The sequence below is a fragment of the Gorilla gorilla genome, chromosome 22 (genome assembly GCF_029281585.2).
Source record: "Gorilla gorilla gorilla isolate KB3781 chromosome 22, NHGRI_mGorGor1-v2.1_pri, whole genome shotgun sequence".
Taxonomy (NCBI): Eukaryota; Metazoa; Chordata; class Mammalia; order Primates; family Hominidae; genus Gorilla; species Gorilla gorilla.
In genome coordinates, this window is record NC_073246.2 from 35,339,039 (window position 1) to 35,362,624 (window position 23,586).

Genomic DNA, 23,586 nt, shown 5'->3' on the forward strand with positions numbered 1-23,586 from the left:
GCATTTTACAAGTCTATTTCTTCTTATTTTATAAACATAACTGCATCTTTAATTGGGTGTACTTGAATAATTGAAAACTGAACAGCAAATCAATTTTTATGGTTCATTTTCTCCAACAAACAACAATATTAAACTGTATGAGAAGTAATATTTATTGCAACAGGTTATGAGGTGGAAACAAATAATTAGTCTTACAATTTGTTAGAAGCATGACAGAGCTTACTAACATTTTGAAGAAAAAACAGCAAAGAAAGAAGTCATCAAACAAGATGGTATCTTGACAAAGGCACAGTGCTCCACAACTGCTTCATACTCTGTGCACAAGAAATCCTCTCAGAGAGAGGAGAGGAGTGATGCCAAATGGGCTTACATTAGAGCCGTGGACACTACCACTGGTATTATTCATACAACCAAGGCTCTACAACACCCCTCTGGAGAAAAAGTGCAACACAAAATCTATGTAACAAAGGAAAGCAAAAGTAGCAATAAGGGCCCAGAGGAATACAAACAGTGCAAATACAGTACTGCAAACTCAGTAAAAGGAGTTTTTGATTGGAGTATGAACTTTCAAGTTGAAGATATATTTCACAGGAGTATTCACCCAAAGCTTGAGAGCTAGAGCGAGGAGAGACTTGCAGTTGGTAACTGAGTAGATGAAACGCATAATTTTTCACTAGGTGATAATTCCCTTTGGGAAGAAGTGCTTTAATTATTCCACTTTTTGTTAAATGGTTCATGCTTTTAAACTGCGATTGTCTCAAACTTGCTTGCTATTGAATTGTGTAACATCAGATAATGACAAGTTGTCAAAAGATAACCCCAGTGGATAATTTAAGCTGCTTTTACGAGAAGCATGGTGCTGAGCTGCCTTACACAGTCTTTTCACAGTAACCATAAAAAACTGAGTTTATTTGATCATGTATTATCCCTTCTCACATAAAGTCATATTAGAGGAATTCTTTTTAAAAGAAGCTTTCAAACTAGTCCTTTGGGCATTTAAAAAATCATTATATAAAAGTACACTTCTTCAATACATAAGAACAAATATTTTTTCTTTACCAAAAAAACCTCATTTTTAGGCCAAAATAAGTTACAACTTGCTGAAAACCTTTTATGGCTCAGTACTCATTCCAGATATATGAAGCTATATTTTTTTGTACATCTTCAGAAATCAGAGATACTGAGAGTGGTCTTTCTTTTTTTTTGAGAGGGAGTTTCACTTTCTCCCCCAGGCTAGAGTGCAGTGGCGCAAACTCAGCTCACTGCAACCTCTGCCCCCCGGGTTCAAGCGATTCTCCTGCCTCAGCCTCCCAGGTAGCTGGGATTACAGGCACCCACCACCATGCCTGGCTAATTTTTGTATTTTTAGTAGATGGGGTTTCGCCATGTTGGCCAGGCTGGTCTCAAACACTTGACCTCAAGCAATCGGCCCGCCTTGGCCTCCCAAAGTGCTGGGATTACAGGCATGAGCCACCGTGCCCAGCCAGAGAGACAAGACTGGTTACTTCTAAAATGACAAGATGATGTAACCCTGGCTCAGGGAGTAGATCAAGTTCTAAATCTCAGGAATAAAAAACTGATACTCACTATCCAATTCATATAGTCTTGTATTATATACATATTAACAGTCTATGCAATGAAAAATAAAGAAATTTCATAAAACTATTTCAAAACTCAGAACATAAAAATGTAAAGAAACAAAACATTTAATGTACAATCTACTCCATTTGGCAATGTGTACTGAGAGATAAAAAACCTATCTACAAACAGAATATAACAAAAGGAAAATGTGACTTAAGAAGTGATCTCAGGTCCATAGCTCTTCAGTTCTTCCAAATTTGTAGATCAGAGTGCTAGAAAGATAGGAAAACAAATCATGAGGAAAAAACCGATGGAACAAGCAACACAGAATTCATTTTCTCAATATGCTTTGACAGGTACTTCACTGATTGCTTTCTATCAATTTTAAAAATTAAATTAGACATCATGGCAGTCTTGGTCTTAATTTGCTTATTTTGTAAAGCAGTCTGTTAACTACGATGGCTGAGCATAACTGTATTCTTTCTTAAAGCCTGGGAAGTTATTAACAGGCAACTTGTAAGGAAAAGAGACATTTCTCTATGACTTAGAAACAAAAAAATGAATCAATAAATCAAAAAAAAAAAGAGAGAGACCATTCTCATAGTGACAGGCATTAGGGCCATTTTATGTCTCCAGGAGCCTACCATATCTAAATTACAGTAACTGAAGCACCCGACAACAGACCATGCTGCAATTCTTCATTCCTTCAACAAATAATTATTGTGCACTGAAAAGTGGCTACGTACCAAGCACCTAAGTGCTGGGGTGAGACTGAGTCCAGACTAACTTGCTCCCTAATGGAGCTAAGGGTCTAATAAGGAGACAATCAAATAAATATAAAATTCCACCTATAAAAAAATGCTATAAATGAGAGGTGCACAGTATCCTCAGAGTGAAACATAAGGATCAGACCTAGTTAGAGAGGTCAGGAAAGGTTTTCCTGAGGAGTGGTGACTGAATTGAGATCCAAAAGAAGAGGGGGAATTATCTCGGCAAAGTGAGAGAGGATAAGGAGGCGGGAGCAGAGAGATGGGACACTCCAGGGCCATGAGTTGAGCTGTGGGCATACTAAATGTTTTGGATTTGAAATGTCAGCAACCCAAGAAGGGATGTGAAGTAGGAATCTCGATATACGGTTTAGGCCTGGAAAGGGACATCTGTGACTCACTGGCATATAAGCAATAATTGGAGTCCTAAGTACACATGAGTTCACCCAGAGACAGAAAAATAACAAGGAGTTTCTTAAGGCCAAGAACAGAGCTTTAAGAGACTTCAAAAGGTAGTAGGCAGGGAGTGGAGGATCAGCTTGCAAGGGAAACAGAGGAGTGACCAGAGATGTAAATAAAAGAGGTTGTACCCCAGAGCTTGGAACAGGTCCAGCACACAGGAAGCATACAGGCTGCCTGATAACTTGCCAGCCTCTGGGCAGAGCACATAGATGACACAGCTGTCAACTATGTCCACCTGAGCATACAAGGTTTCTGTTCATCCAATTGTCATTTAAGTGGATTCATCTACCACCACAAAGTGTTGAATCTGAACTTAAACTTAATCTCTAAAGACTGCCTAAAATGTCTTCATAACAACTTATCATATCCCCAGAAGGCTGTCAGTCACATGTCTTTGACATAAAAGACAGCAGAAACTGCCAAACATCTTTCAAAACCAGGAGTGTCAAGGCCACAAGGGGAAATCCAGGTAGAGCATGGTGGTCTGAGAGTGGGGGGAGACCACATGGCTAGAGTTTGCCATGCAGCGTACAGACAGCCACACAGAGGGAACGCAGGAGATCTGCAGGGGGTGCTCCTTCAGTCTGTGGCTGAGTACTGATCAGTCTATACATAAGAGGAAACTACCCAAGGGAAGGAAAGAACCACTGGAAAGAACATGTGCCAGAGCTACCACAAGGCTGGAAGAGAGTTCATACTCTCACAAGTCGAGTAGAGAAACCTCGGAATACATGAAGCATCAGAGCGTGGAAACACTCAAAGGGTATGACTGCCTTAGTAGGGGGACAAATCAGTCCTGGGCTACAACTGCTCTGGTCCTGCCTATAACAAAGCTGAAGAGACATAAAAGGATCAAATTGTTTCTGATTGTTTCTGAGTCACCTAACTGCATCCCAAAACAAAGCTTAAAAACATTTAAAGGACTAGCAAAGATCCAGTCCCAACAAATTGTATGCAAAGCACCAAATAAGGGAAAATAGGTCCACAATGAAGAGTAAACAGAAGCAGAAAAAATCAGTAGAAGCAGATGCAGAAATGACACAGACAATTGGACAAGGACCCTGAGATAGCTATAAATATACTCTGTGTGTTCAAGAAGGTGGAAGAGGGCATGAGCATGTTAAGGGAAGACATCAGAAATATTTTTAAAGACCCAATCAAGCTTCTAGAGAGAGAAAATACAATGTCTGAGATGAAAAAATCACTGGATGGCATAGATTAGACATTGCAGAAGTAGAGATTAATTTATTTAATTCTTCAAAGTGACAATAGAGAGATTAATTTTATTTATTTATGTATTTATTTATTTTGAGATGAAGTCTCGCTCTGTTGCTCAGCAATGGTGTGATCTCGGCTCACTGCAACCTCAGCCTCCTGGGTTCAAGTGATTCTCTGGCCTCAGCCTTCCGAGTAGCTGGGATTCCAGGCATGCACCACCATGCCCAGCTAATGTCTGTATTTTTAGTAGAGATGAGGTTTCACCATGTTGGCCAGGCTGGTCTCGAACTCCTGACCTCAAGTGATCCACCCGCCTTGGCCTCCCAAAGTGTTGAGATTACAGGTGTGAGCCACCATGCCCAGCCGAGATTAATTTTAAAATGTAACAATAGAAACTATCCAAACTGAAACACAAAGAGGAAAAAAAAAACTGACCATTAGCAAGCTGTGAGACAACTTCGAGCAGCCTATTATAACCTGTAATTGAAATCCCAGAGGGAGGGTGGAGTGGACACAAAAAATGCTTGAAGAAATAATGGCTGAAAAGAATCTAGATTTATTGATGAACTATAAACCTACAGATCCAAGAAACTCAATATACACCAAGCAGAAGGAATATCAAGAAAACTAGACCACAGTACATCGTAATCAAATTACTTAAAACCAGTGACAAAAGCAAAGTTTTTCAAGGCTTAGAACTTACTTAATGATTTATGGGGGGTGGGGACAGAGGCAGATAAAATTTTATAAATATATACCTAAATATCCTATGTTGACATTAAAAGACATTCATTCTAGGCTGGGCATGGTGGCTCACACCTGTAATCCTACCACTTTGGGAGGCTGAGGTGGGCAGATCACTTGAGGTCAGGAGTTCGAGACCGGGCCTGGTCAACATGGCAAAACCCCATCTCTACTAAAAATACAAAAATTAGCTGGGTGTGGCAGTGCATGCCTGCAATCCCAGCTACTTGGGAGGCTGAGGCACGGAACTGCTTGAGCCTGGGAGGCAGAGGATGCATTGAGCTGAGATTGCACCACTGCACATCAGCCTGGGCAACAGAACAAGAATCCAGCTCAAAAAAAAAAAAAAAAAGACATTCATTCTAAAAAGCATAGAATGGACTTCATTTTGGGGATATTTTAGACGACTGCCCCTAAAAAATACTTTTAATATTGGTTTATTTTTCCACTTACTTTTTCTTAAAAGGGCATTCAGAAAACAATTTCCCAACAGGTTTTGTATATAATATGCATACCATGTATTAATTATTATTATTATTTTGATATGGAGTCTTGCTCTGTCACCCAAGCTGAAATGCAGTGGCACTATCTCAACTCACTCCAACCCCCGTGTCTCCCGGGTTCAAGTGATTCTCCTGCCTCAGCCTTCCGAGTAGCTGGGATTACAGGCACACACCACCATGCCTGACTAATTTTTGTATTTTTATTAGAGATGGGGTTTCACCATGTTGGCCAGGCTGGTCTCAAACCCCTGACCTCAGATGATCCACCTGCTTCAGCCTCCCAAAGTGCTGGGATCACAGACATGAGCCACCACACCTGGCTGGCCACTAGGTATTAATTCTGGTTTTTCCTTTTTTCTTCATAAAGGTACTTTGCCTGTTGTTGTTAATTTTTTTTTTTCCGAAAGGCTAGTCAAGTGAAACAATGGGTCTGATAGGGTTTTTTAATAAGACACAGGCTATGGAAGCAGCAGTCTGGATTCAAATCCAGGCTTCTCATTTACTAGCTAGGCATCCTAAAGCAAGCTCTAAACTTTATTTCCTCATCTATAAAATGGGAATAACACTGGGTGTGATGGCTATAATCCCAGCACTTTGGGAGGCCGAGGCAGGCAAATCGTCTGAGCTCAGGAGTTCGAGACCACTCTGGGCAATATGGTGAAACCTCGTCTCTACTAAAATACAAAAAATTAGCTGGGTGTGGTGGTGTGCACCTGTAGTCCCACCTACTCGGGAGGCTGAGGCATGGGAATCACTTGAGTCCCGAGGCGGAGGCTGCAGTGAGCCGAGATTGTTCCACTGCACTAAGGCAGCTTGGGCTACAGGGTGAGACTCCATCGCAAAAAATAAATAAATAAATAAATAAAAATAAAAATAAATAAAATGGGAATAACACCTGACATATATTTAAAATAATTAAATGCATTATTTTATTTTATTTTGGTCTCACTCTATTGCCCAGGCTGGAGTACAGTGGTGCAGCCTTGCCTCACTGCAGCCTCGCCTCACTGCAGCCTCAACCTCCTCGGCTCAAGCAATTCTCCCACCTCAGCCTCTTGAGTAGCTGGCACTGTACACCACCACAACCAGATAATTTTTATATTTTTTTATAGAGACAGGGTTTTGCCATGTTGCCCAGGCTGGTCTTAAACTCCTAGACTTAAGCAATCCACCCACTTCAGCCTCCCAAAGTGCTGGGATTACAGGCATGAGCCACAGCACTTGGCCTAAATGTGAATTCAAAGGGTAAAATATATAAAGGATCCGGCTAAAGTCTTGATACACAGCAAGACCTCTAGTTAAAAGGCCTGTCTGCTCTTATGTAACAGTGGAATTCTCACCTTTTAAAAGAAGTTCTATCATTGTAACCAATCCATGGGATTTATATGTGTTCCATATATATGCTGCCTTAATTAAGTTGACATTTCTGTAAATGTTACAGGCGTGGTTAAAAAATTAGGCAACTTACCTAAAAAATATAAGTGCATTTTGAAAAAACACAGCTAGTCCCGGATAAACATCAGTATCTACATACATAAAGTAAAACAGATTAGACGGTTATATAGGCAAACGGCAGTAATAAAGTATCAGTGCCATTCATAATGATACATTTTGTATATTACAACATACTGCTATTATTCATTAACTCTAAGACATCTATAATGAAACTGAAAGAAGAAAATGCCAATTTAATTCCCCCAAAGCAAAGAACTGCTCTTACTCTGGATAAAAGTCAATGAACTTACAAAGTTTTCTTTTAGTCAAAGTAATTGCTGATTCTAGCTACATCAAAACTGCTGAGGAAGCAGTAACTTGCTCCTTTGCCTCCTATGGCCAACACTGAAATGCAAAATCGTAAAAACACACAAAATAAATTCTTGACTTTTAAACAGTCTGTTAATTTATTTTCTTTCATGAATTCAAGAGGTTTTTTGTGTTTGTTTTTAAAGAAATGGGGCCTCACTATATTGCCCAGACTGGAGTGCAGCAGCTACTGACAGGCACAATCATAGCAAACTACAGCCCAAACTCCTGGGCTCAAGTGATCCTCCTGCCTCAGCATCCCAAGTGGCTGGGACTACAGGCACACACCACAATGCCTGGCTCTCAATCCAGGAGTTTTATTATGCAAATATGTCAGATATAAATAACAGTTAGAATTTATCATCATTCTCTTTCACTGAATCTATCCTGGAGGAAATGGTTACTATCTTTATAGGAAAAGAAAAGAAACAAAATGGAAACTACTTAAATTTTTGTGGATTATTAACTTTTGTAAAACTACAAATGTTGATTTAAAAAATACTGGAGAAGATGAAGCAACTGGTTCAATTCTGAGCTCTTGATATCATAGCAAACAATACAGCAGCATGGTTAAGAGCTCCAAGTTTGAGCCAGACCCAGGTTTGAATCCTATCTACACCAATGACTAACTGTATGACCTTGGGCAAATTATTTAACCTCAGCATATCTTCATTTCCTCACCTGTAAAACGGGCATTGTAATAGCACCTACTCCAGAGTGTAAGAATTAGATGAGTGACTCTATATAGTGCTTAGAACAGTATCTAGCACTATAAAGTAATATATAAAAGTTAGCTATTACTATGAATATTAATAGTTCAAGCAAATCTGTACAGTAAAAGATTTGAAACATGGCCTAGAAATGCTCTCTGAAATAAAGTCATATTCACTTTACAAATAGAAAAGTATATTTAGGCTGGGCGTGGTGACTCACGCTTGTAATCCCAGTACTTTGGGAGGCCAAGGCGGGTAGATCACTTGAGGTCAGGAGTTTGAGACCAGCCTGGCCAACATGGGGAAACCCTGTCTCTACTAAAAATACAAAATTAGCCAGGTGTGGTGGTGGATGGCTGTAATCCCAGCTACTTGGGAGACTGTGACAGGAGAATCACTTGAACCCAGGAGGCAGAGGTTGCCGTGGGCCAAGACTGTACCACTGCACTCTAGCCTGGATGACAGGGCGAAACTCCATCTTAAAAAAAAAAAGAAAAGTATATTTAAATGAGTAATGCTGTTGAAACAGAAAGATGAAATTCACAATCAAGAAATTTATCAATATTTACTAGTTCTTTAAATATTAAGATACAATTGGCCGGGAGCGGTGGTTCATGCCTGTAATCCCAACACTTTGGGAGGCCAAGGTGGGTAGATCGTCTGAGATCAGGACTTCAAGACCAGCTTGGCCTACATGGTGAAACCCTGTCTCTACTAAAAATACAAAAAATTAGCTGGGAGTTGTGGCAGGCGGCTATAATCCCAGCTATTCGGGAAGCTGAGGCAGGAGAATCGCTTGAACCCGGGAGGCAGAGGTTGCAGTGAGCCGAGACTGTGCCATTGCACTCCAGCCTGGGCGACAAGAGTGAAACTCCAACTCAAAAAAAAAAAAAAAATACACTCAACAATAGTACTGCCTTTACAAACAATATTTCCCTACATACCTTACAGAAATGGCAATTTATTCCTATTTTCACTATAGAAACTGTAAAGCTCATGGATCACTTCAACTGCTAAAGTAAATAAGCAGGAAGCCATTAACTTGAGGCTATCTCCCTACTCTGAGTTCCTGTGTGACCCCAACCCACCCCCCGGAACCTAACTTATGTAAACGAACTGAAACCTAGGGTTATATTTTTTAATAAATAGCTGAATTTTAGTCAATCACAAACAGCTAAGCTTTAGCCAATCCCAAGCAGCCAACTGATGAGACCATGCACAAATAAGACAAACATATAGCTACAGACAATCTAAAAATTTATTGTCTTTGCCTTGTGTTCAGCCTACAGCTGCTCATGCTGCTGGGTGAAGCTCTCCGAACCTCTTCTTGGTTTGCTCAAATTGCTAATTTATCTAAAGTTTTTCTTTAACGTAACTATGGAGACCTTTTAAGAAAATCAGTGACAGCAGCCCGCCCTTCTTACAGTCAGGGATAAAATGAGTTTAAAACACACTTTCCGGCTGGGCACAGTGGCTCACACCTGTAATACCAGCACTTTGGGAGGCTGAGGTGGGTGGATCACCTGAGGTCAGGAATTCGAGACCAGCCTGACCAATATGGTGAAACCCCATCTCTACTGAAAATACAAAAATTATCTGGGCGTGGTGGCATGCACCTGCAGTCCCAGCTACTTAGGAGGCTGAGAAAGGAGAATTGCTTGAACCTGGGAAGCAGAGGTTGCAGTGAGCCGAGATCACACCACTGCACTCCAGCCTGGGTGACAGAGCAAGGTTCTGTCTCAAAAAAACACTTTCCTATAAGATTCCATGTGTATGAAATAGATACAGACAGAAAGTACATTAGTGGCTGCCTAGGGCTAGGGGAAGGAGTAATGGGGAGTGACTGCTAATGGGTATGGCAGTGATAAAAATATTCTCAAATTGGATTGTGATGATGGTAGCATAATTCTGTGAAAATACTAAAAACACTGAACTGCATATTTTAAATGGCTGAATTATATGGTATGCAAATTATATCTCAATGAAGCTATCTTTAAAAAAGCATTTTCCTTCAGATATGCTTCATACCAGAATTATGTGCTCTAGCAGTATTTTTAATTAACTAAAAAACACATTTTAGATACAGTTGGTGACCAATGTTATTTAAGCCAACCACTGTCCTCTTGTAATCTGACTTATTTTGTACCAAGTGAAAGACAAAAGAAAAACAAAAGTATTCCAAAGATCTTATACTGATCAAACTATGAGACTTAAATGATACTATCAAAAGTATTCAAAAACCAGCTGTGAGTCAGGACAAGGAGATGTGACAGTTAAGCAAAGAAGGCTGACAAAGAGATTCCAGAGGTAGAGGAGTCAGAGGATGAATAAACTGCGTTCTCTGAAACTGACTCCTGTCTTAGGAGCAAAGGAAGAGGGCCAGTGAAACAGTCTTCCGACGCTTCCAGAGACATTTCTGAAACTGGGTTCTATTTTTCATCACTACCGTGAATGAAAAGCTATGGCACCTGGCAGAGCCAGAGATTTCAGCATGGTGTAATGAGAGCTCATCCCACTCCATCAGCTGTTTCTGTATGAAGAGTATACATATGTGTTCACTCTTGCCCTTAAAAAACTCCCCCTGTACCCGTGACTTAAAAATTACAGGATTGGCTGGGCATGGTGGCTCACACCTGTAATCCCAGCACTTTGGGAGACCAAGATGGGTGTGGATCACTTGAGGTCAGGAGTTTGAGACCAGCCTGGCCAACATGGTGAAACCCTGTCTCTACTAAAAAAATACAAAAATTAGCTGGGTGTGGTGGCGTGCACCTGTAATCCCAGCTACTTGGGAGGCTGAGACAGGCAAATTACTTGAACCTGTGAGGCGGAGGTTGCAGTGAGCTGAGATCACACCACTGCACTCCATCCTGGGTGACAGAGCGAGACTCCGTCTCAAAAAAAAATTACAGGATTAGGTTGGAGAGAGAAGGTGTTAACGAAACGAAAGATTATCTACTGGCAATCCATAGATTATCAAATAAGGGGTCTATACCCCTTATCTGAAATCCCTGGGGCAAGATATATTTTGGGATTCAGAATTCTTCAGGTTTAAGAACAGTAAGGGAAAGCACATATACTACATAGCACTGCCAGGTCGGTATAGACAAGCACATCCTACAATCTAATATATCTATTTTCATTCCTACAATAAAACATTTGAATACTTACACTAAATGGGATAAAGAAAATAGTGAGCTCCATGTCAGTTTAGGTCAGGTTTTGCTGCCAGACTAGTTATAAATAACTTGATTTTCAGCATTTTGTGGATTTTAGAATTGTATATAAGGGAGTGTACACCTGTACTGGTTTCTCACTTTTTCTACTGCAACTCCCAGTAAATGGGCCTCTAGCATAAAATCCTGGCTGTCTAAGGTAAGGAAGGAAAGCAGAAAGTCTGGAGACAGCTGAGAGGTACCAGCTTTGTCAGTGGCTTGGATTTCCTAACCAGGGCTATCCTACTGCACTAAGTGTTCCCACTGACAAGTTTTATTAAACTCATGTATCTTCACACAGAGTAGTATCTTCAATCTAAGTGAACAATTATACTAAATTGTACTCAAGGTAGAGTAAGCCAAATATAAAAGACATATCTGAATCTCTCCTATAAAATACAAGAAGAATATATACTTACTTTGGGTAACATATGCACCAAAAAGAATCCACATGGAAGCAATAAGTGACCCAAACATCAACATGAAACCAATGAAAAGCCAAACTCGAGCACCTGTGTAGAGAAGAGGCTTTATGATTTTGTTCATTTTTGCAGCTCTGTAACGTCTTAGGAATACATAATACTAGGAGCCCTGTTAGCCTAGTATATATTATACATATCAAAGATAGTCATATATTTATATAAATCTGCTGTAAGTTAAATGAATGATGATTTAAAAAAAAAAAACTATAAGAAGTTAAACCATACATGGAAAAGGAAAAAAAGAAAGTTACCTTTTTACTGACTAGAGAAACGAATGCCCTAATTAAAAAATTACACCGTTGTATATATTACCAAAATAATTGCTCTATTAAAAGTAGCATATGTATTCCGGATAGCCATCACCACATAGGAATGAGAGACTTCAAATGAAGAAGGACTAATATGTCCCTTTTTAATCAATGGTAAGCTTCTATAATCACACCATTATTCAATATGGTACAAATAACGGCCATTCTTTAGGAGTATATTCAGGCTTTTTTATTGCTGAGGCAGCCAATCTGTACCACATATTCATGAAAACTTCAAAATCAGAAGTATCTCTTCAACCCTGTATTGAACAAAATTCTAGATCTCGATAATGTAAATCATCTGGACACTTGAGTAGATTCAACATATTTTTAGGAAAGCAGGTTAATACTTGCACCAGATCCTGTTCACAGGTATACTGACAGCCCCATCAACCTCTGGAAGGGGAAGAAAGCTCCACTGAAGTAAAAATAAAATCCTAGCCAATTTCCATAACAGAAAACTAAATTTGCCTCAGTTGCAAATATTTTGTTACCAGGGAAAAGATTCATTTTAGACACCAGATAAGGAAGAAGCACTGATCAAAGTTCATAATGGTTAGAACAGCTGATATCTGAGAGAAATAGGTCTCTATATTATCTAAATGTTATTACAATACTAAGCAGATCTCCAGAAATAAACAGTAATGTTTAGTTCTTTGGAGAAATACAATCTCTAAATTATATTCAATCATAGCTTTTATCTAACGTGAATAAAAGGAACTATTAAAAATCCTTAAAGGCGGGGCATGGTAGCTCACACCTGTAATCCTAGAAATTTGGGAGGCCAAGGTGGGCGAATTGCCTGAGCTCAGGAGTTCGAGACCAGCCTGGGCAACATGGTAAAACCCTATCTCTACTAAAAGAAAAAAAAATCAGTCGGGCTTGGTGGCGGGTGCCTGTAGTCCCAGCTATTCAAGAGGCTGAGGCAAGAGAATTGCTTGAACCTGAGAGGCAGAGGTTGCAGTGAGCCGAGATCATGCCACTGCACTCTAGCCTGCGCAACAAAGCAAAACTGTTTCAAAAAAAAAAAAAAAAATCCTTACAATTATTTTCCATCATGTCCTTTATTTACGGCTATATACATTAAACTTTCTAATAGAATTAAACAAGAAAAAAATTTCTCTTGTAAAGTAAGTATGTCTGAGGGCATATTAACAAAAAGAGAAAAAAAAGAAAAAGAAGTATGCTTTTGTTTAGCAAAAAAATAAAACTATAACATTTTCTCTTGTTTGCTTTGGCTACAAGGAAGCTCTGAGTTAAGGTTAATGAACAATTAAAAGCATCCATCTTGTCCCAGGTTCTAAGTACAATGATCATTTTTCTACCTAGTTCCTGTTCTTTTTTATAGTTTTATTATTTAGCTGTTTCATTTATAGTATATTTATTATTTTGATACTTTCCTATTAATTCCTCCGGGAACTAAATAGAGATAGTTTACAGATAAACCACTTAAGCAGTACAAAAGCTTAAGAGTAGCAATACCTGGGCATGACTATAAGACAGTTTGTCCTTAATTTTTGAAACACTAGACAGAAATTGCACTATATGCACAATATAAAAATATAAACTCTACTGTTAATTTTAATAGAATAGGGAATATCATAGAATAAAATATAATAATCACTTAGGGTAAAAACGACGGGCTTGGGAACCAGACAGACCAAAGACAAATACAGGTTCCACTTTTAAGCTGAAAAACTTCGGATAAGTTACAGTGAAACTTCCTATAAAAAACAGATAATAGTGGCCAGGCACAGTGGCTTACACCGGTAATCCCAACTACTCTGGAGGCTGAGAGGGGAGGATTGCTTGAGCCCAGGAGTTCAAGGCTTTTCTGCGTTATGATCATGCCACTGCACTCTAGCCTGGGCGACAGAGCAAGACCTCGTCTCAAAAAAAGATAATAGTAACATAATTCACAGCAATGTCCGTGGAATATTCCTGAAAGAAAAATGATGGAGTACATTATTGTATGCTTTACATACAACATCTTCACTTGCTAATATATATTTTTTTCTTTACCTTCCCTCATTCCTGACATTACTGCTGAGGCTGACATACAGGATATGATGAAAAGTAAGCGCAATCGCATGCGCATACACACACGTATTGTGCACTTTAAACTTAGGCTCATCTGTCATTTGTCATTACACCCTCTTGCAAATTCTCCATGGATTCCAGTAGAAGTGAGGTTACAAAATCTACATCAGCATTTAAAGCATCAGGTAGAAGGCTGGGCATGGTGGTTCATGCCTGTAATCCCAGCACTTTGGGAGGCCAAGGCGGGTGCATCACCTGAGGTCGGGAGTTTGAGAACAGCCTGGCCAACATGGTGAAACCCAGTTTCTACCAAAAATACAAAAACTAGCCGGGCGTGGTGGCAGGCACCTGTAATCCCAGCTACTCAGGAGGCTGAGGCAGAAGAATTGCTTGAGCCTGGGAGGCAGAGGATGCAATGAGCTGAGATCGCACCACTGCACTCCAGTCTGGGTGACAGAGCGAGACTCCATCTCAAACAAAATAAATACAAAATTAAAAAAATAAAACATCAAGTAGAAAAGAAAGCTAAGCTCTTCAAAGCTGCTTTATTTGGTTTAAAAGGCTATGATACTTACTATACGATCCCATTTATATGAAATCATAGAAAAGGCAAAGCAACCATCATAGAAAGTAGATCAGTAGTGGCCAGGAGGTGAGGGGAAGAGTATTAACTATAAAAAGGGGTATGAGGGAACTTTTTGGGGTAATGGAAATGTTCTGTATCATGATTGTAGTGGTAGTTACACAACTGTAACTGTACACATTTGATCAAGCTCATCAAATTGTACACTTTAAATTGGTGGATTCTGGCCAGGCATGGTGGCTCATGCCTGCAATCCCAGCACTTTGGGAGGCTGATAGCTTGAGGCCAGGTGGATAGCGTGAGGCCAGGAGATCAAGACCAGCCTGAACAACGTGGTAAAACCCTGTCTCTACAAAAAATAAATAAATTAGCTGGGCGCAGCAGCATGTGCCTATAATCACAGCTACTTGAGAAACTGAGGCAGGAGGATCACTCGAGCCCAGGCTGTTGAGGCTGCAGTGAGCCAAGATCATGCCACTGCACTCCAGCCTGGGTGGCAGAGTGAGACTCTGTCTCAAAAAAAATTAATAAAATAATAAATACATTAGTGAATTTTATTATACTTAAATTATATTCAATTAAGCTAACAAAAAGAAAAAATATACACGTGATACCAAACCAGACAAAGTGACCAAATGGTTCTAGATGGGAAACAAGCACAGCATAGTGGCTAAAAGCATGGGCTCTGGAGCCAGACTGTCCGTGTTCAATCCTGGCTCCACCACTTACTTGCTCTGTGACTTTGGACACATTATGTAAGCCCACTGTACCTTAATTTCTTCATATTATAATGTAAATTTTTTTTTTTTTTTTTGAGACGGAGTTTCACTCTTGTTGCCCAGGCTGGAGTCCAATGAGGTGATCTCGGCTCACCGCAACCTCTGCCTCCCGGGTTCAAGCGATTCTCTTGCCTCAGCCTCCCAAGTAGCTGGGACTACAGAAGTGTATCACTACACCTGGCTAATTTTGTATATTTTTTAGTAGAGACGGGGTTTCTCCATGTTGGCAGGGCTGGTCTCGAACTCCTGACCTTAGCTGTTCCACCCGTCTCAGCCTCCCAAAGTGCTGGGATTACAGGTGTGAGCCACTGCGCCCGGCCATAAATGTTTAAAAAACACAATTGGGCCGGGCTCGGTGGCTCACTCCTGTAATCTCAGCACTTTGGGAGGCCAAGGGGGGGTGGATCACCTGAGGTCGGGAGTTCGAGACCAGCGTGATCAACATGGAGAAACCCCATCTCTACTAAAACTACAAAATTAGCCAAGCATGGTGGCGCATGCCTGAAATCCCAGCTCTCGGGAGGGTGAGGCAGGAGAATTGCTTGAACCCAGAGGGTGGAGGCTGCGGTGAGCCAAAAACCCACCACTGCACTCTAGCCTGGGAAAGAAGAGCTAAACTCCGTCTCAAAAAAAAAAAAAAAATTGGATGACAATTCAAATGAATTCAAACTATAAAAACTAATTTATGTGTAGACAAATAGCATCTTTCTTCTGAACAATTTTGTTGCAGTCTGTGGGTGGCTACTCAGGTGATCAGAAGTGAATGTAAAGACACTGTAGTCCTAGGTTTGATCCCCTAATGTGTTCATTACTTTCCTGTTAATAATCATAGTCAGCCATCTTGTAAGTAACATTATTGGTCAACAATTGGGATAATAATAAATCCATCATTAGCACTGGAGTCCAAGATCCATTTGAATAGCAACATTTTTTATCTATATCATGGGCAGTGTAGCATGACAAAAACAGTAACTTCTAGCAATAACTTTCTTAAGGATTTGAATAACACTAAAACTTTGTTTTAAAGCAAATAAAAAATATTCTATATAATCATTACCAGTCCTGAATAAAGACTCACAAGAGAGGCTTTTCTGGTGACAAATTTCTATTTTGTCAACACACATTAACAGCTCAAAGTATCTTTACCTGTTCTTCCTAAACAGCCGCTTTCATAGCTATCACCTCTCACCTGAGCATTGGATACAGCATTTATCCTAGAATGGTACAAAATCATCAAATGAATTTCAGTATTCGCTGTTAAAATACTCAAATATTTATATAACACTTAGATGGAAAACAGATTATTTCATAACTAAAATCAATATCTGAATAATTTAACATATCTTTTAACCTAATAAAAATGCTAGTTGATAGAAATGTTACATTAGTCTTATTTTCATAAAGTACACCCAGAAAACACATTTATTTTAAGAGATTTCTATCACTTGTCTCCAGAGATTATACAAGAGGGGCCAGTTTTCTGGTTTCTTTGTCTATTTCACATTTATACATGAATGACTCAGTGCTATCCCATTTCAAGGTTCTCATTATTATCAAGAGTTAAACAGTTTCTCTTTGTGTTAAAAGTCAAGTGATTTTCTATGATCCATTTCTTAAGCTCAGAGAAAATGTAGCTTATGTATAATATGCCCACTTTATTCAGCTTCCCCTTCCATTTTTGTTAGAGCAAGGTACATTAATTAGTAACAGGAATTTCCTTTTTTTAGAAGCCACAATGGATATAAGTAGTTCCATTTTCCAAAAGATAACCTTTTTAAAACTCCTGGCCAGGTGCAGTGGCTCACACCTGTAATCCCAGCACTTTGAGAGTCCACGGCAGGCAAATCACGAGGTCAGGAGTTCAAGACCAGCCTGGCAAACATGGTGGAACCCCGTCTCTACTAAAAATACAAAAAATTAGCTGGGCGTAGTGGCAGGCACCTGTAATCCCAGCTACTTGGGAGGCTGAGGCAAGGGAATCACTTGAACCCGGGAGGCAGAGGTTGCAGTGAGCCAAGATCAAGCCAGTGTGGTCCAGCCCAAACAACAGAGTAAGACTCTGTCTCAAAAACAAAAAAACCTCCTGACAGTATAAGGAAATGATGTAATCTTAATGTTTAATATTTTTTAATTGTTAAAAGACATCCATAAAAAGCTTCCAAGCTTTTTTATGAAATGAGGTAACATAAACTTAAAAATAATTTAATAAAAACAAAAGCCACAAACAAATCTCTTTTGAGGCCAATCTTGCCTTTTCCTCAAACACTGGCAAACACAGTCAAGTAGCACATTAAAAAAAATAATAATAATACTGCAAGGTAAAAGTTGAGTGTACTACAACACCTATGGATGATTTACTACTAAAAAATGCAGAAACGTAACATGTTTCATGAAATCTCAGAGCCATCAGTTTTAAGATACACCATTAATTTTTAATACTGACAAGAAATAAAAATGTTATCAATTATAATTTTAAGATACCACTGACTGTAAGATGCATCCTGATATTCAGAGGTATTAAAATGCGAAAAAGTAGATCTTGCAACTGACAAAATATGTAACTGACCAGATTTAAAAATATGAGGAAAAAAAAAATCACAAGATAATTGTTATAGGTGCTAAAAAGATATATGACCAAATCCAACACTCATTCTTGGTTAAAAAAAATCGTAATAAAATGGGAATTATGTATGTATCATGTTAAAAAATAGTCTATCAAATAAATTAAAAAGTTATTCAAGAAAGCACTGCACATTAACAGGAAAGTATTTTTAGAAAAATCACCTTGAATAGAGAATTATCTTCATACTTACATGAAGAAAGCCAATGTGGAAAATACACCACATGTGTGAAAGGCATGGTTCAACTGTTCTGGCTTAGGATACACCACAGCTGCATCAATCATTATCCACCAGCCTGTAAAAAACTTAAAACACAGCCCAAGTCACTGAAACATTAAAACTCTTGCTAGCACAATACCTGCTTTTTAACATTCCTTTTGTCCTACAGATCATATAAATGGGCCAGGTGCAGAGGCTCACGCCTGTAATCCCAGCACTTTGGGAGGCCAAGGCAGGTGGATCACTTGAGGTCAGGAGTTCAAGCCTGGTCATCATGGTAAAACCTCATCTCTTCTAAAAATACAAGGCCGGGCGCAGTGGCTGACATCTGTAATCCCAAAACTTTGGGAGGTCAACACGGGCAAATCACCTGAGGTCAGGAGTTTGAGAGCAGTCTGGTCAACATGATGAAACCTCGTTTCTACTAAAAGTACAAAAATTAGCTGGGCATGGTGGCAGGCACCTGTAATCCCAGCTACTCGGGAGGCTGAGGCAGGAGAATCGCTTAAACCCAGGAGGTGGAGGCTGCAATGAGCTGAGATCACGCCACTGCACTCCAGCCTGGACGACAGAACGAGACTCTGTCTCAAAAACATTCAAATACAAATACAAAAATTAGCTGGGCATGGTGGCGTGTGCCTCTAATCCTAGCTACTTGGGAGGCTGAGGCACAAGAATTGCTTGAACCTGGGAAGTCAGAGGCGGAGACTGCAGTGAGCAGACTGCTTCACAATTATCGTTAGTTCTTGCTCTGCTTCATTTCATTTTGTTTTTCTATTGGACTTTAGGTGTAGAACTGTACATTGAAAGAGATGAATTTTTAAAATGTAAACAGATAAATTTGCTTCCAAAAAATGCTGTGGGAGCCAGGAATGGTAGTATGAACCTGTAGTCCCAGCTACCCGGGAGACTGAGGCAGGAAGATTGCTTGAGACCATGAATTTGAAGCTGTAGTATACTACGACCACATCTGTAAATAGCAACTGTACTCTAGTAGCTGTACAACATAGCAAGACCTCGTCTCTTTAAAAAAAAAAAAAAAAAAAAAAAGTGCGGACAGAGAGTGGTTGATGGAATTATAAACCAAGATAGGTCCTGATTTTGGGGTGTTGTTTTTTTTTTGAAGCTGGATGATAGATACATGGGATAAAGGAGGTGATGGAATCTTTATACCATTCTCTCTGCTTTTGTTTTATGCCTGTCATTTTCAATTAAAGTTAAAAAAAAAATGATGGAAAGAAAACTAAACAATAGTTTCCTTCACAAATGTCTTCCTCTGATGCTCCCCTGATGTTGCAGCTGGGGAAACAGAGACAGTATTCCTTCCCTAGAGCCGCTGCAGGGCTTCAGTTCTAATGGAGCCTAAGGTTGTTACTATTATCTGCAGAGTACTGTCACTGTTGTCTGACCTTCAATAAGTCACAACAATAATTTTGGGTTACATCAAATTCTGAGCCTTTAAGGATCTTAAAGTACTTATATATATGTTGTATCAGTAAGTTAAAAATGCTATTGCCTATAATAATTATATTATCACTGGAACTGAAGAAAAGATATTAAGTACACATTTACAAAGTCAAAATAAATCCAGGGCATACCATATTCTGCTTGGCAATAGTATCTAGAACTCTGATAATCTATACAAAACAGCAGTGAAATGAATAGTTCTGGAAAGCCATTCTCAGTTCAAAGGAACTGGCATTAATTTCCAGGGCAAAAGGTAAGGGATACATGTCACCAACCAGTCTTTCTCACTTACCAATATACCTGCGACAACAGATGCCACAGCATTTCTTCTCTCACTCCAGTCAATACATTCACATTCTGGCCAACGAAAATTATCTAGGAAGCCTGCCATTTTTACTTCTTAAGCATAAATTTTTCATTAAATGCTGTATCCTACAAACAGAAAGACAAAAACTAATCAACCTAAGAAAATGTTTTCTAAAAGTAAAATATCTTACTCCTTTCTTAAAGCTTTACACACAACTTTACTTTAGGTCCTATTCTACTATAGTTAAGAAAAGTTCAATACTTCAACAAGTACCTAATTGAGATGTATATAGGACTACACTAGGACCCAAGGGGGAGCTTGCTATTTGATAAATGAGCACTATCGTTTTAAACCATGTCTAGGAGCTAGGTGCCGCGGTGGTTCACACCTGTAATTCCAGCACTTTGGGAGGCCAAAGTGGGCAGATCACTTGAGGCCAGGAGTTCGACACCAGCCTGGCCAATATTATGAAACCTTGTCTCTACTAAAAATACAAAAAATTAACTGGGCGTGGTGGCACATGCCTGTAATCACAGCTACTCGGGAGGCTGAGGCACAAGAATTGCTTGAACCTGGAAGGCAGAGATTGCAATGCAAGATTATGCCACTGCACTCCAGCCTGGGCAACAGAGCAAGACTCTGTCCAAAAATAAATAAATAAATGAAATAAATTAAACATATCTAAAATATTTGACACTTCTTCCATTGAGAGGTAGATTTATGTCCTACCTTTGAATTTGGGTCAACAATAAAGACTAGTTGACCAGTAGAGTAGAGGAAGTGATGCTATGTAACTTCTGCCATGCCACTTCCAAGATCAGGTCACAGAAGGCAATGGAGCATCTGCCTGGTTCTCTGGAACACTAATGCTCGGGCTACCATGCTGTAAGGACACCATTTATAGGTGTTCTGACCCACAGTTCCAGTTGAGGTCCCAGCTAACAGCTAGTATTAACTGCCAGACATGAGTAAAGACACTTTTAGGTAACTGCTATCCAGCTATAGCACCATCCCAAAAGTTTGAGCCTTCCCAGGTAAGGCACCAGATATATGGAGCAGAGATACATCATCCTGGCTATGCCCCTTCCAAATTCCTGACCCATAAAATCTAATAAACATAATAAAATGACTGTTTTAAGCCACAGGGTTTTGGCATTAATCTGTAACGCAGTAAGACATAACTGGAAGAAGGAGAAAAATCATGTGCCTAAATAACTATAGGAGTGTAGCATACTATTTTTAAAAACAAAGATATTATGTAAACATGAAATGTTTCAAGGCCACCATAAATTCTAGAAATAAATAAAAAAAAATTAAAAGCACTGGAGAGGGCTGAAAAACAGGCAGAAATTGAAAGAAACTTCATTCTTGAAAGAAAGAAAACACAGCCAGATGCGTGGTGGCTCACACCTATAATCCCAGCACTTCGGGAGGCCGAGGCGGGTGGATCATTTGAGGTCACGAGTTCATGACCAGCCTGGCCAACATGGTGAAATCCCGTCTCTACTAAAAATACAAAAATCTGAGGCAGGAGAATCGCTTGAACCCGGGAGGCGAAGGTTGCAGTAAGCCAAGATTGTGCCACTGCACTCTAGCCTGGGAGACAAAGCGAGACTCTGTCTCAAAAACAAAAACAAAACAAAACAAAAATTGGCTGGGCTCGGTGGCTTACGCCTGTAATCCCAGCACTTTGGGAGGCCGAGGCAGGCGGATCACGAGGTCAGGATATAGAGACCATCCTGGCTAACACGGTGAAACCCCGTCTGTACTAAAAATACAAAAAAAAAAAAAAATTAGCTGGGCATGATGGCAGGCGCCTGTAGTCCCAGCTACTCGGGAGGCTGAGGCAGGAGAATGGCATGAACCCGGGAGGCGGGGCTTGCAGTGAGCCACTGCCCTCCAGCCTGGGCAACAGAGAAAGACTCCATCTCAAAAAAGAAAAAAAATCAGCCAGTCATGGTAGCATGCGCCTGTAATCCCAGCTACTCAGGAGGCCGAAATAGGAGAATCATTTGATCCCAGGAGGCAGAGGTTGGGGTGAGCCAAGATCACACCACTGCACTCCAGCCTGGGCAACAGAGTGAGACTCCCTCTCAAAGAAAAAAAAGAAAGAAAACACAGTAAGTGGGATCAGCTGTTCCCCTTAGGAACCCCATTAAACTCCCATTCCCAGCCCAGGGAGTCCCCTTGGCACAAAGTGGCCACAGTGGCAGCAAAAAGCCACAGTCTTCTTGGCTTGAGATGCCAGAAGATGGGAGTTCAGGACCACCATAACAGCTGGAAATTGAAGGGGGACATCTCGGAAAGGAGTAAGTCACAAAGAGAGCCCCAAACACTTTAACATAAGGGAGACATTTTGGAATTTTCATTCCACCAAGTCAGGGAGGATCAGTAAACACCTTGGGAACATATCCTAACAAAATATAAAACCAAGTCTCCACAATTTCAAGGTGATCAGCCAATATTTTAACTGCCTGTTACAACAAAAAGCAATACTTTTCAGATGAAGATAACAAAATTGACTCATACTATTCACAACGTCCAATATATACTAAAAAAAATTACTAGACATGCAAAGAACCAGGAAAATGTGATCTATTTTTAAGGAGGAAAAAGAACAGTCAATAGAAATAAATCCCAAAATGACTCAGATATTGAAATTAGCAGACAAGGACTTTAAAGCACCCATTATAATAATCATATTCAAGGACCTACAGGAAAACATGGTCAAAATAACTGAACCAATGGAGAATCTTAGTAGAGAAAAGGAAACTATTTTTTAAAAAAAGAATCAGGGCCGGGCGCGGTGGCTCACGCCTGTAATCCCAGCACTCTGGGAGGCCGAGGTGGGCGGATCACGAGGTCAGGAGATCGAGACCACGGTGAAACCCCATCTCTACTAAAAATACAAAAAAATTAGCCGGGCGCAGTGGCGGGCGCCTGTAGTCCCAGCTACTCGGGAGGCTGAGGCAGGAGAATAGTGTGAACCCGGGAGGCGGAGCTTGCAGTGAGCCGAGATCGCGCCACTGCACTCCAGCCTGGGCGACAGAGCGAGACTCCGTCTCAAAAAAAAAAAAAAAAAAAAAAAAAAAGAATCAGGAGCCAATGTGATGGCTTGCACCTGTAATCCCAGCTACTCAGAAGGTGGAGGCAGGAAGATTGCTTGAGGCCAGGACTTCAAGCCCAGCCCAGGCAACACAGCAAGACCCTGTCTCTAAAAAATAAATTAAAATGTAAAAAGATTCAAATGAAAATTCTAGGGGCTGGGCGCAGTGGCTCATGCCTGTAATCCCAGCACTTTGGGAGGCCGAGGCAAGGCGGATCACGAGGTCAGGAGATCAAGACCATCCTGGCTAACATGGTGAAACCCCGTCTCTACTAAAAATGCAAAAAATTAGCCAGGCATGGTGGCAGGCGCCTGTAGTCCCAGCTACTCAGGAGGCTGAGGCAGGAGAACGGCGAGAACCCGGGAGGTGGAGCTTGCAGTGAGCCGAGATGGCACCACTGCACTCCAGCCTGGGCAACAGAGCGAGACTCCCCTAAAAAAAAAAAAAAAAAAAAAAGAAAGAAAATTCTAGAACTGCAAATTACAATGTTTGAATTTAAAAATTAAATAGACCAGGCAGGATGGCTCACGCCTGTAATCCCAGCACTTTGGGAGGCCGAGGCGGGCGGATCACGAGGTCAAGAGATCGAGACCATCCTGGCCAACATGGTGAAACCCCGTCTCCACTAAAAATACAAAAACTTAGCTGGGCATGGTAGCGGGCACCT

At 40.3% G+C, this 23,586-nt stretch overlaps 1 protein-coding gene across 3 annotated transcripts in view; it reads right to left on the bottom strand.

Moving 5' to 3' along the window:
- Positions 1 to 134: 134 nt before the first annotated feature.
- TMEM50B (transmembrane protein 50B) overlaps positions 135 to 23,586 on the bottom strand; it is a 41,723-nt gene continuing 18,271 nt past the window's right edge. Inside the window, exons 1-7 of one of the 3 annotated variants that reach the window (XM_019017755.3) lie at positions 20,542 to 20,762; positions 19,798 to 19,937; positions 18,012 to 18,124; positions 16,345 to 16,412; positions 11,426 to 11,518; positions 6,744 to 6,801; positions 135 to 1,853 (exon numbers count right to left, since the gene is read on the bottom strand). In XM_019017755.3, coding sequence (XP_018873300.1) covers positions 1,808 to 1,853; positions 6,744 to 6,801; positions 11,426 to 11,518; positions 16,345 to 16,412; positions 18,012 to 18,124; positions 19,798 to 19,896 — 477 coding nt within the window. In that variant the 5' untranslated portion in view covers positions 19,897 to 19,937; positions 20,542 to 20,762 and the 3' untranslated portion in view covers positions 135 to 1,807. Of the gene's footprint in view, positions 1,854 to 6,743; positions 6,802 to 7,020; positions 7,115 to 11,425; positions 11,519 to 16,344; positions 16,413 to 18,011; positions 18,125 to 19,797; positions 19,938 to 20,541; positions 20,763 to 23,586 lie in introns of those variants that run through there. The other 2 variants (XM_019017753.4, XM_055373916.2) reach the window with 2 other exon arrangements.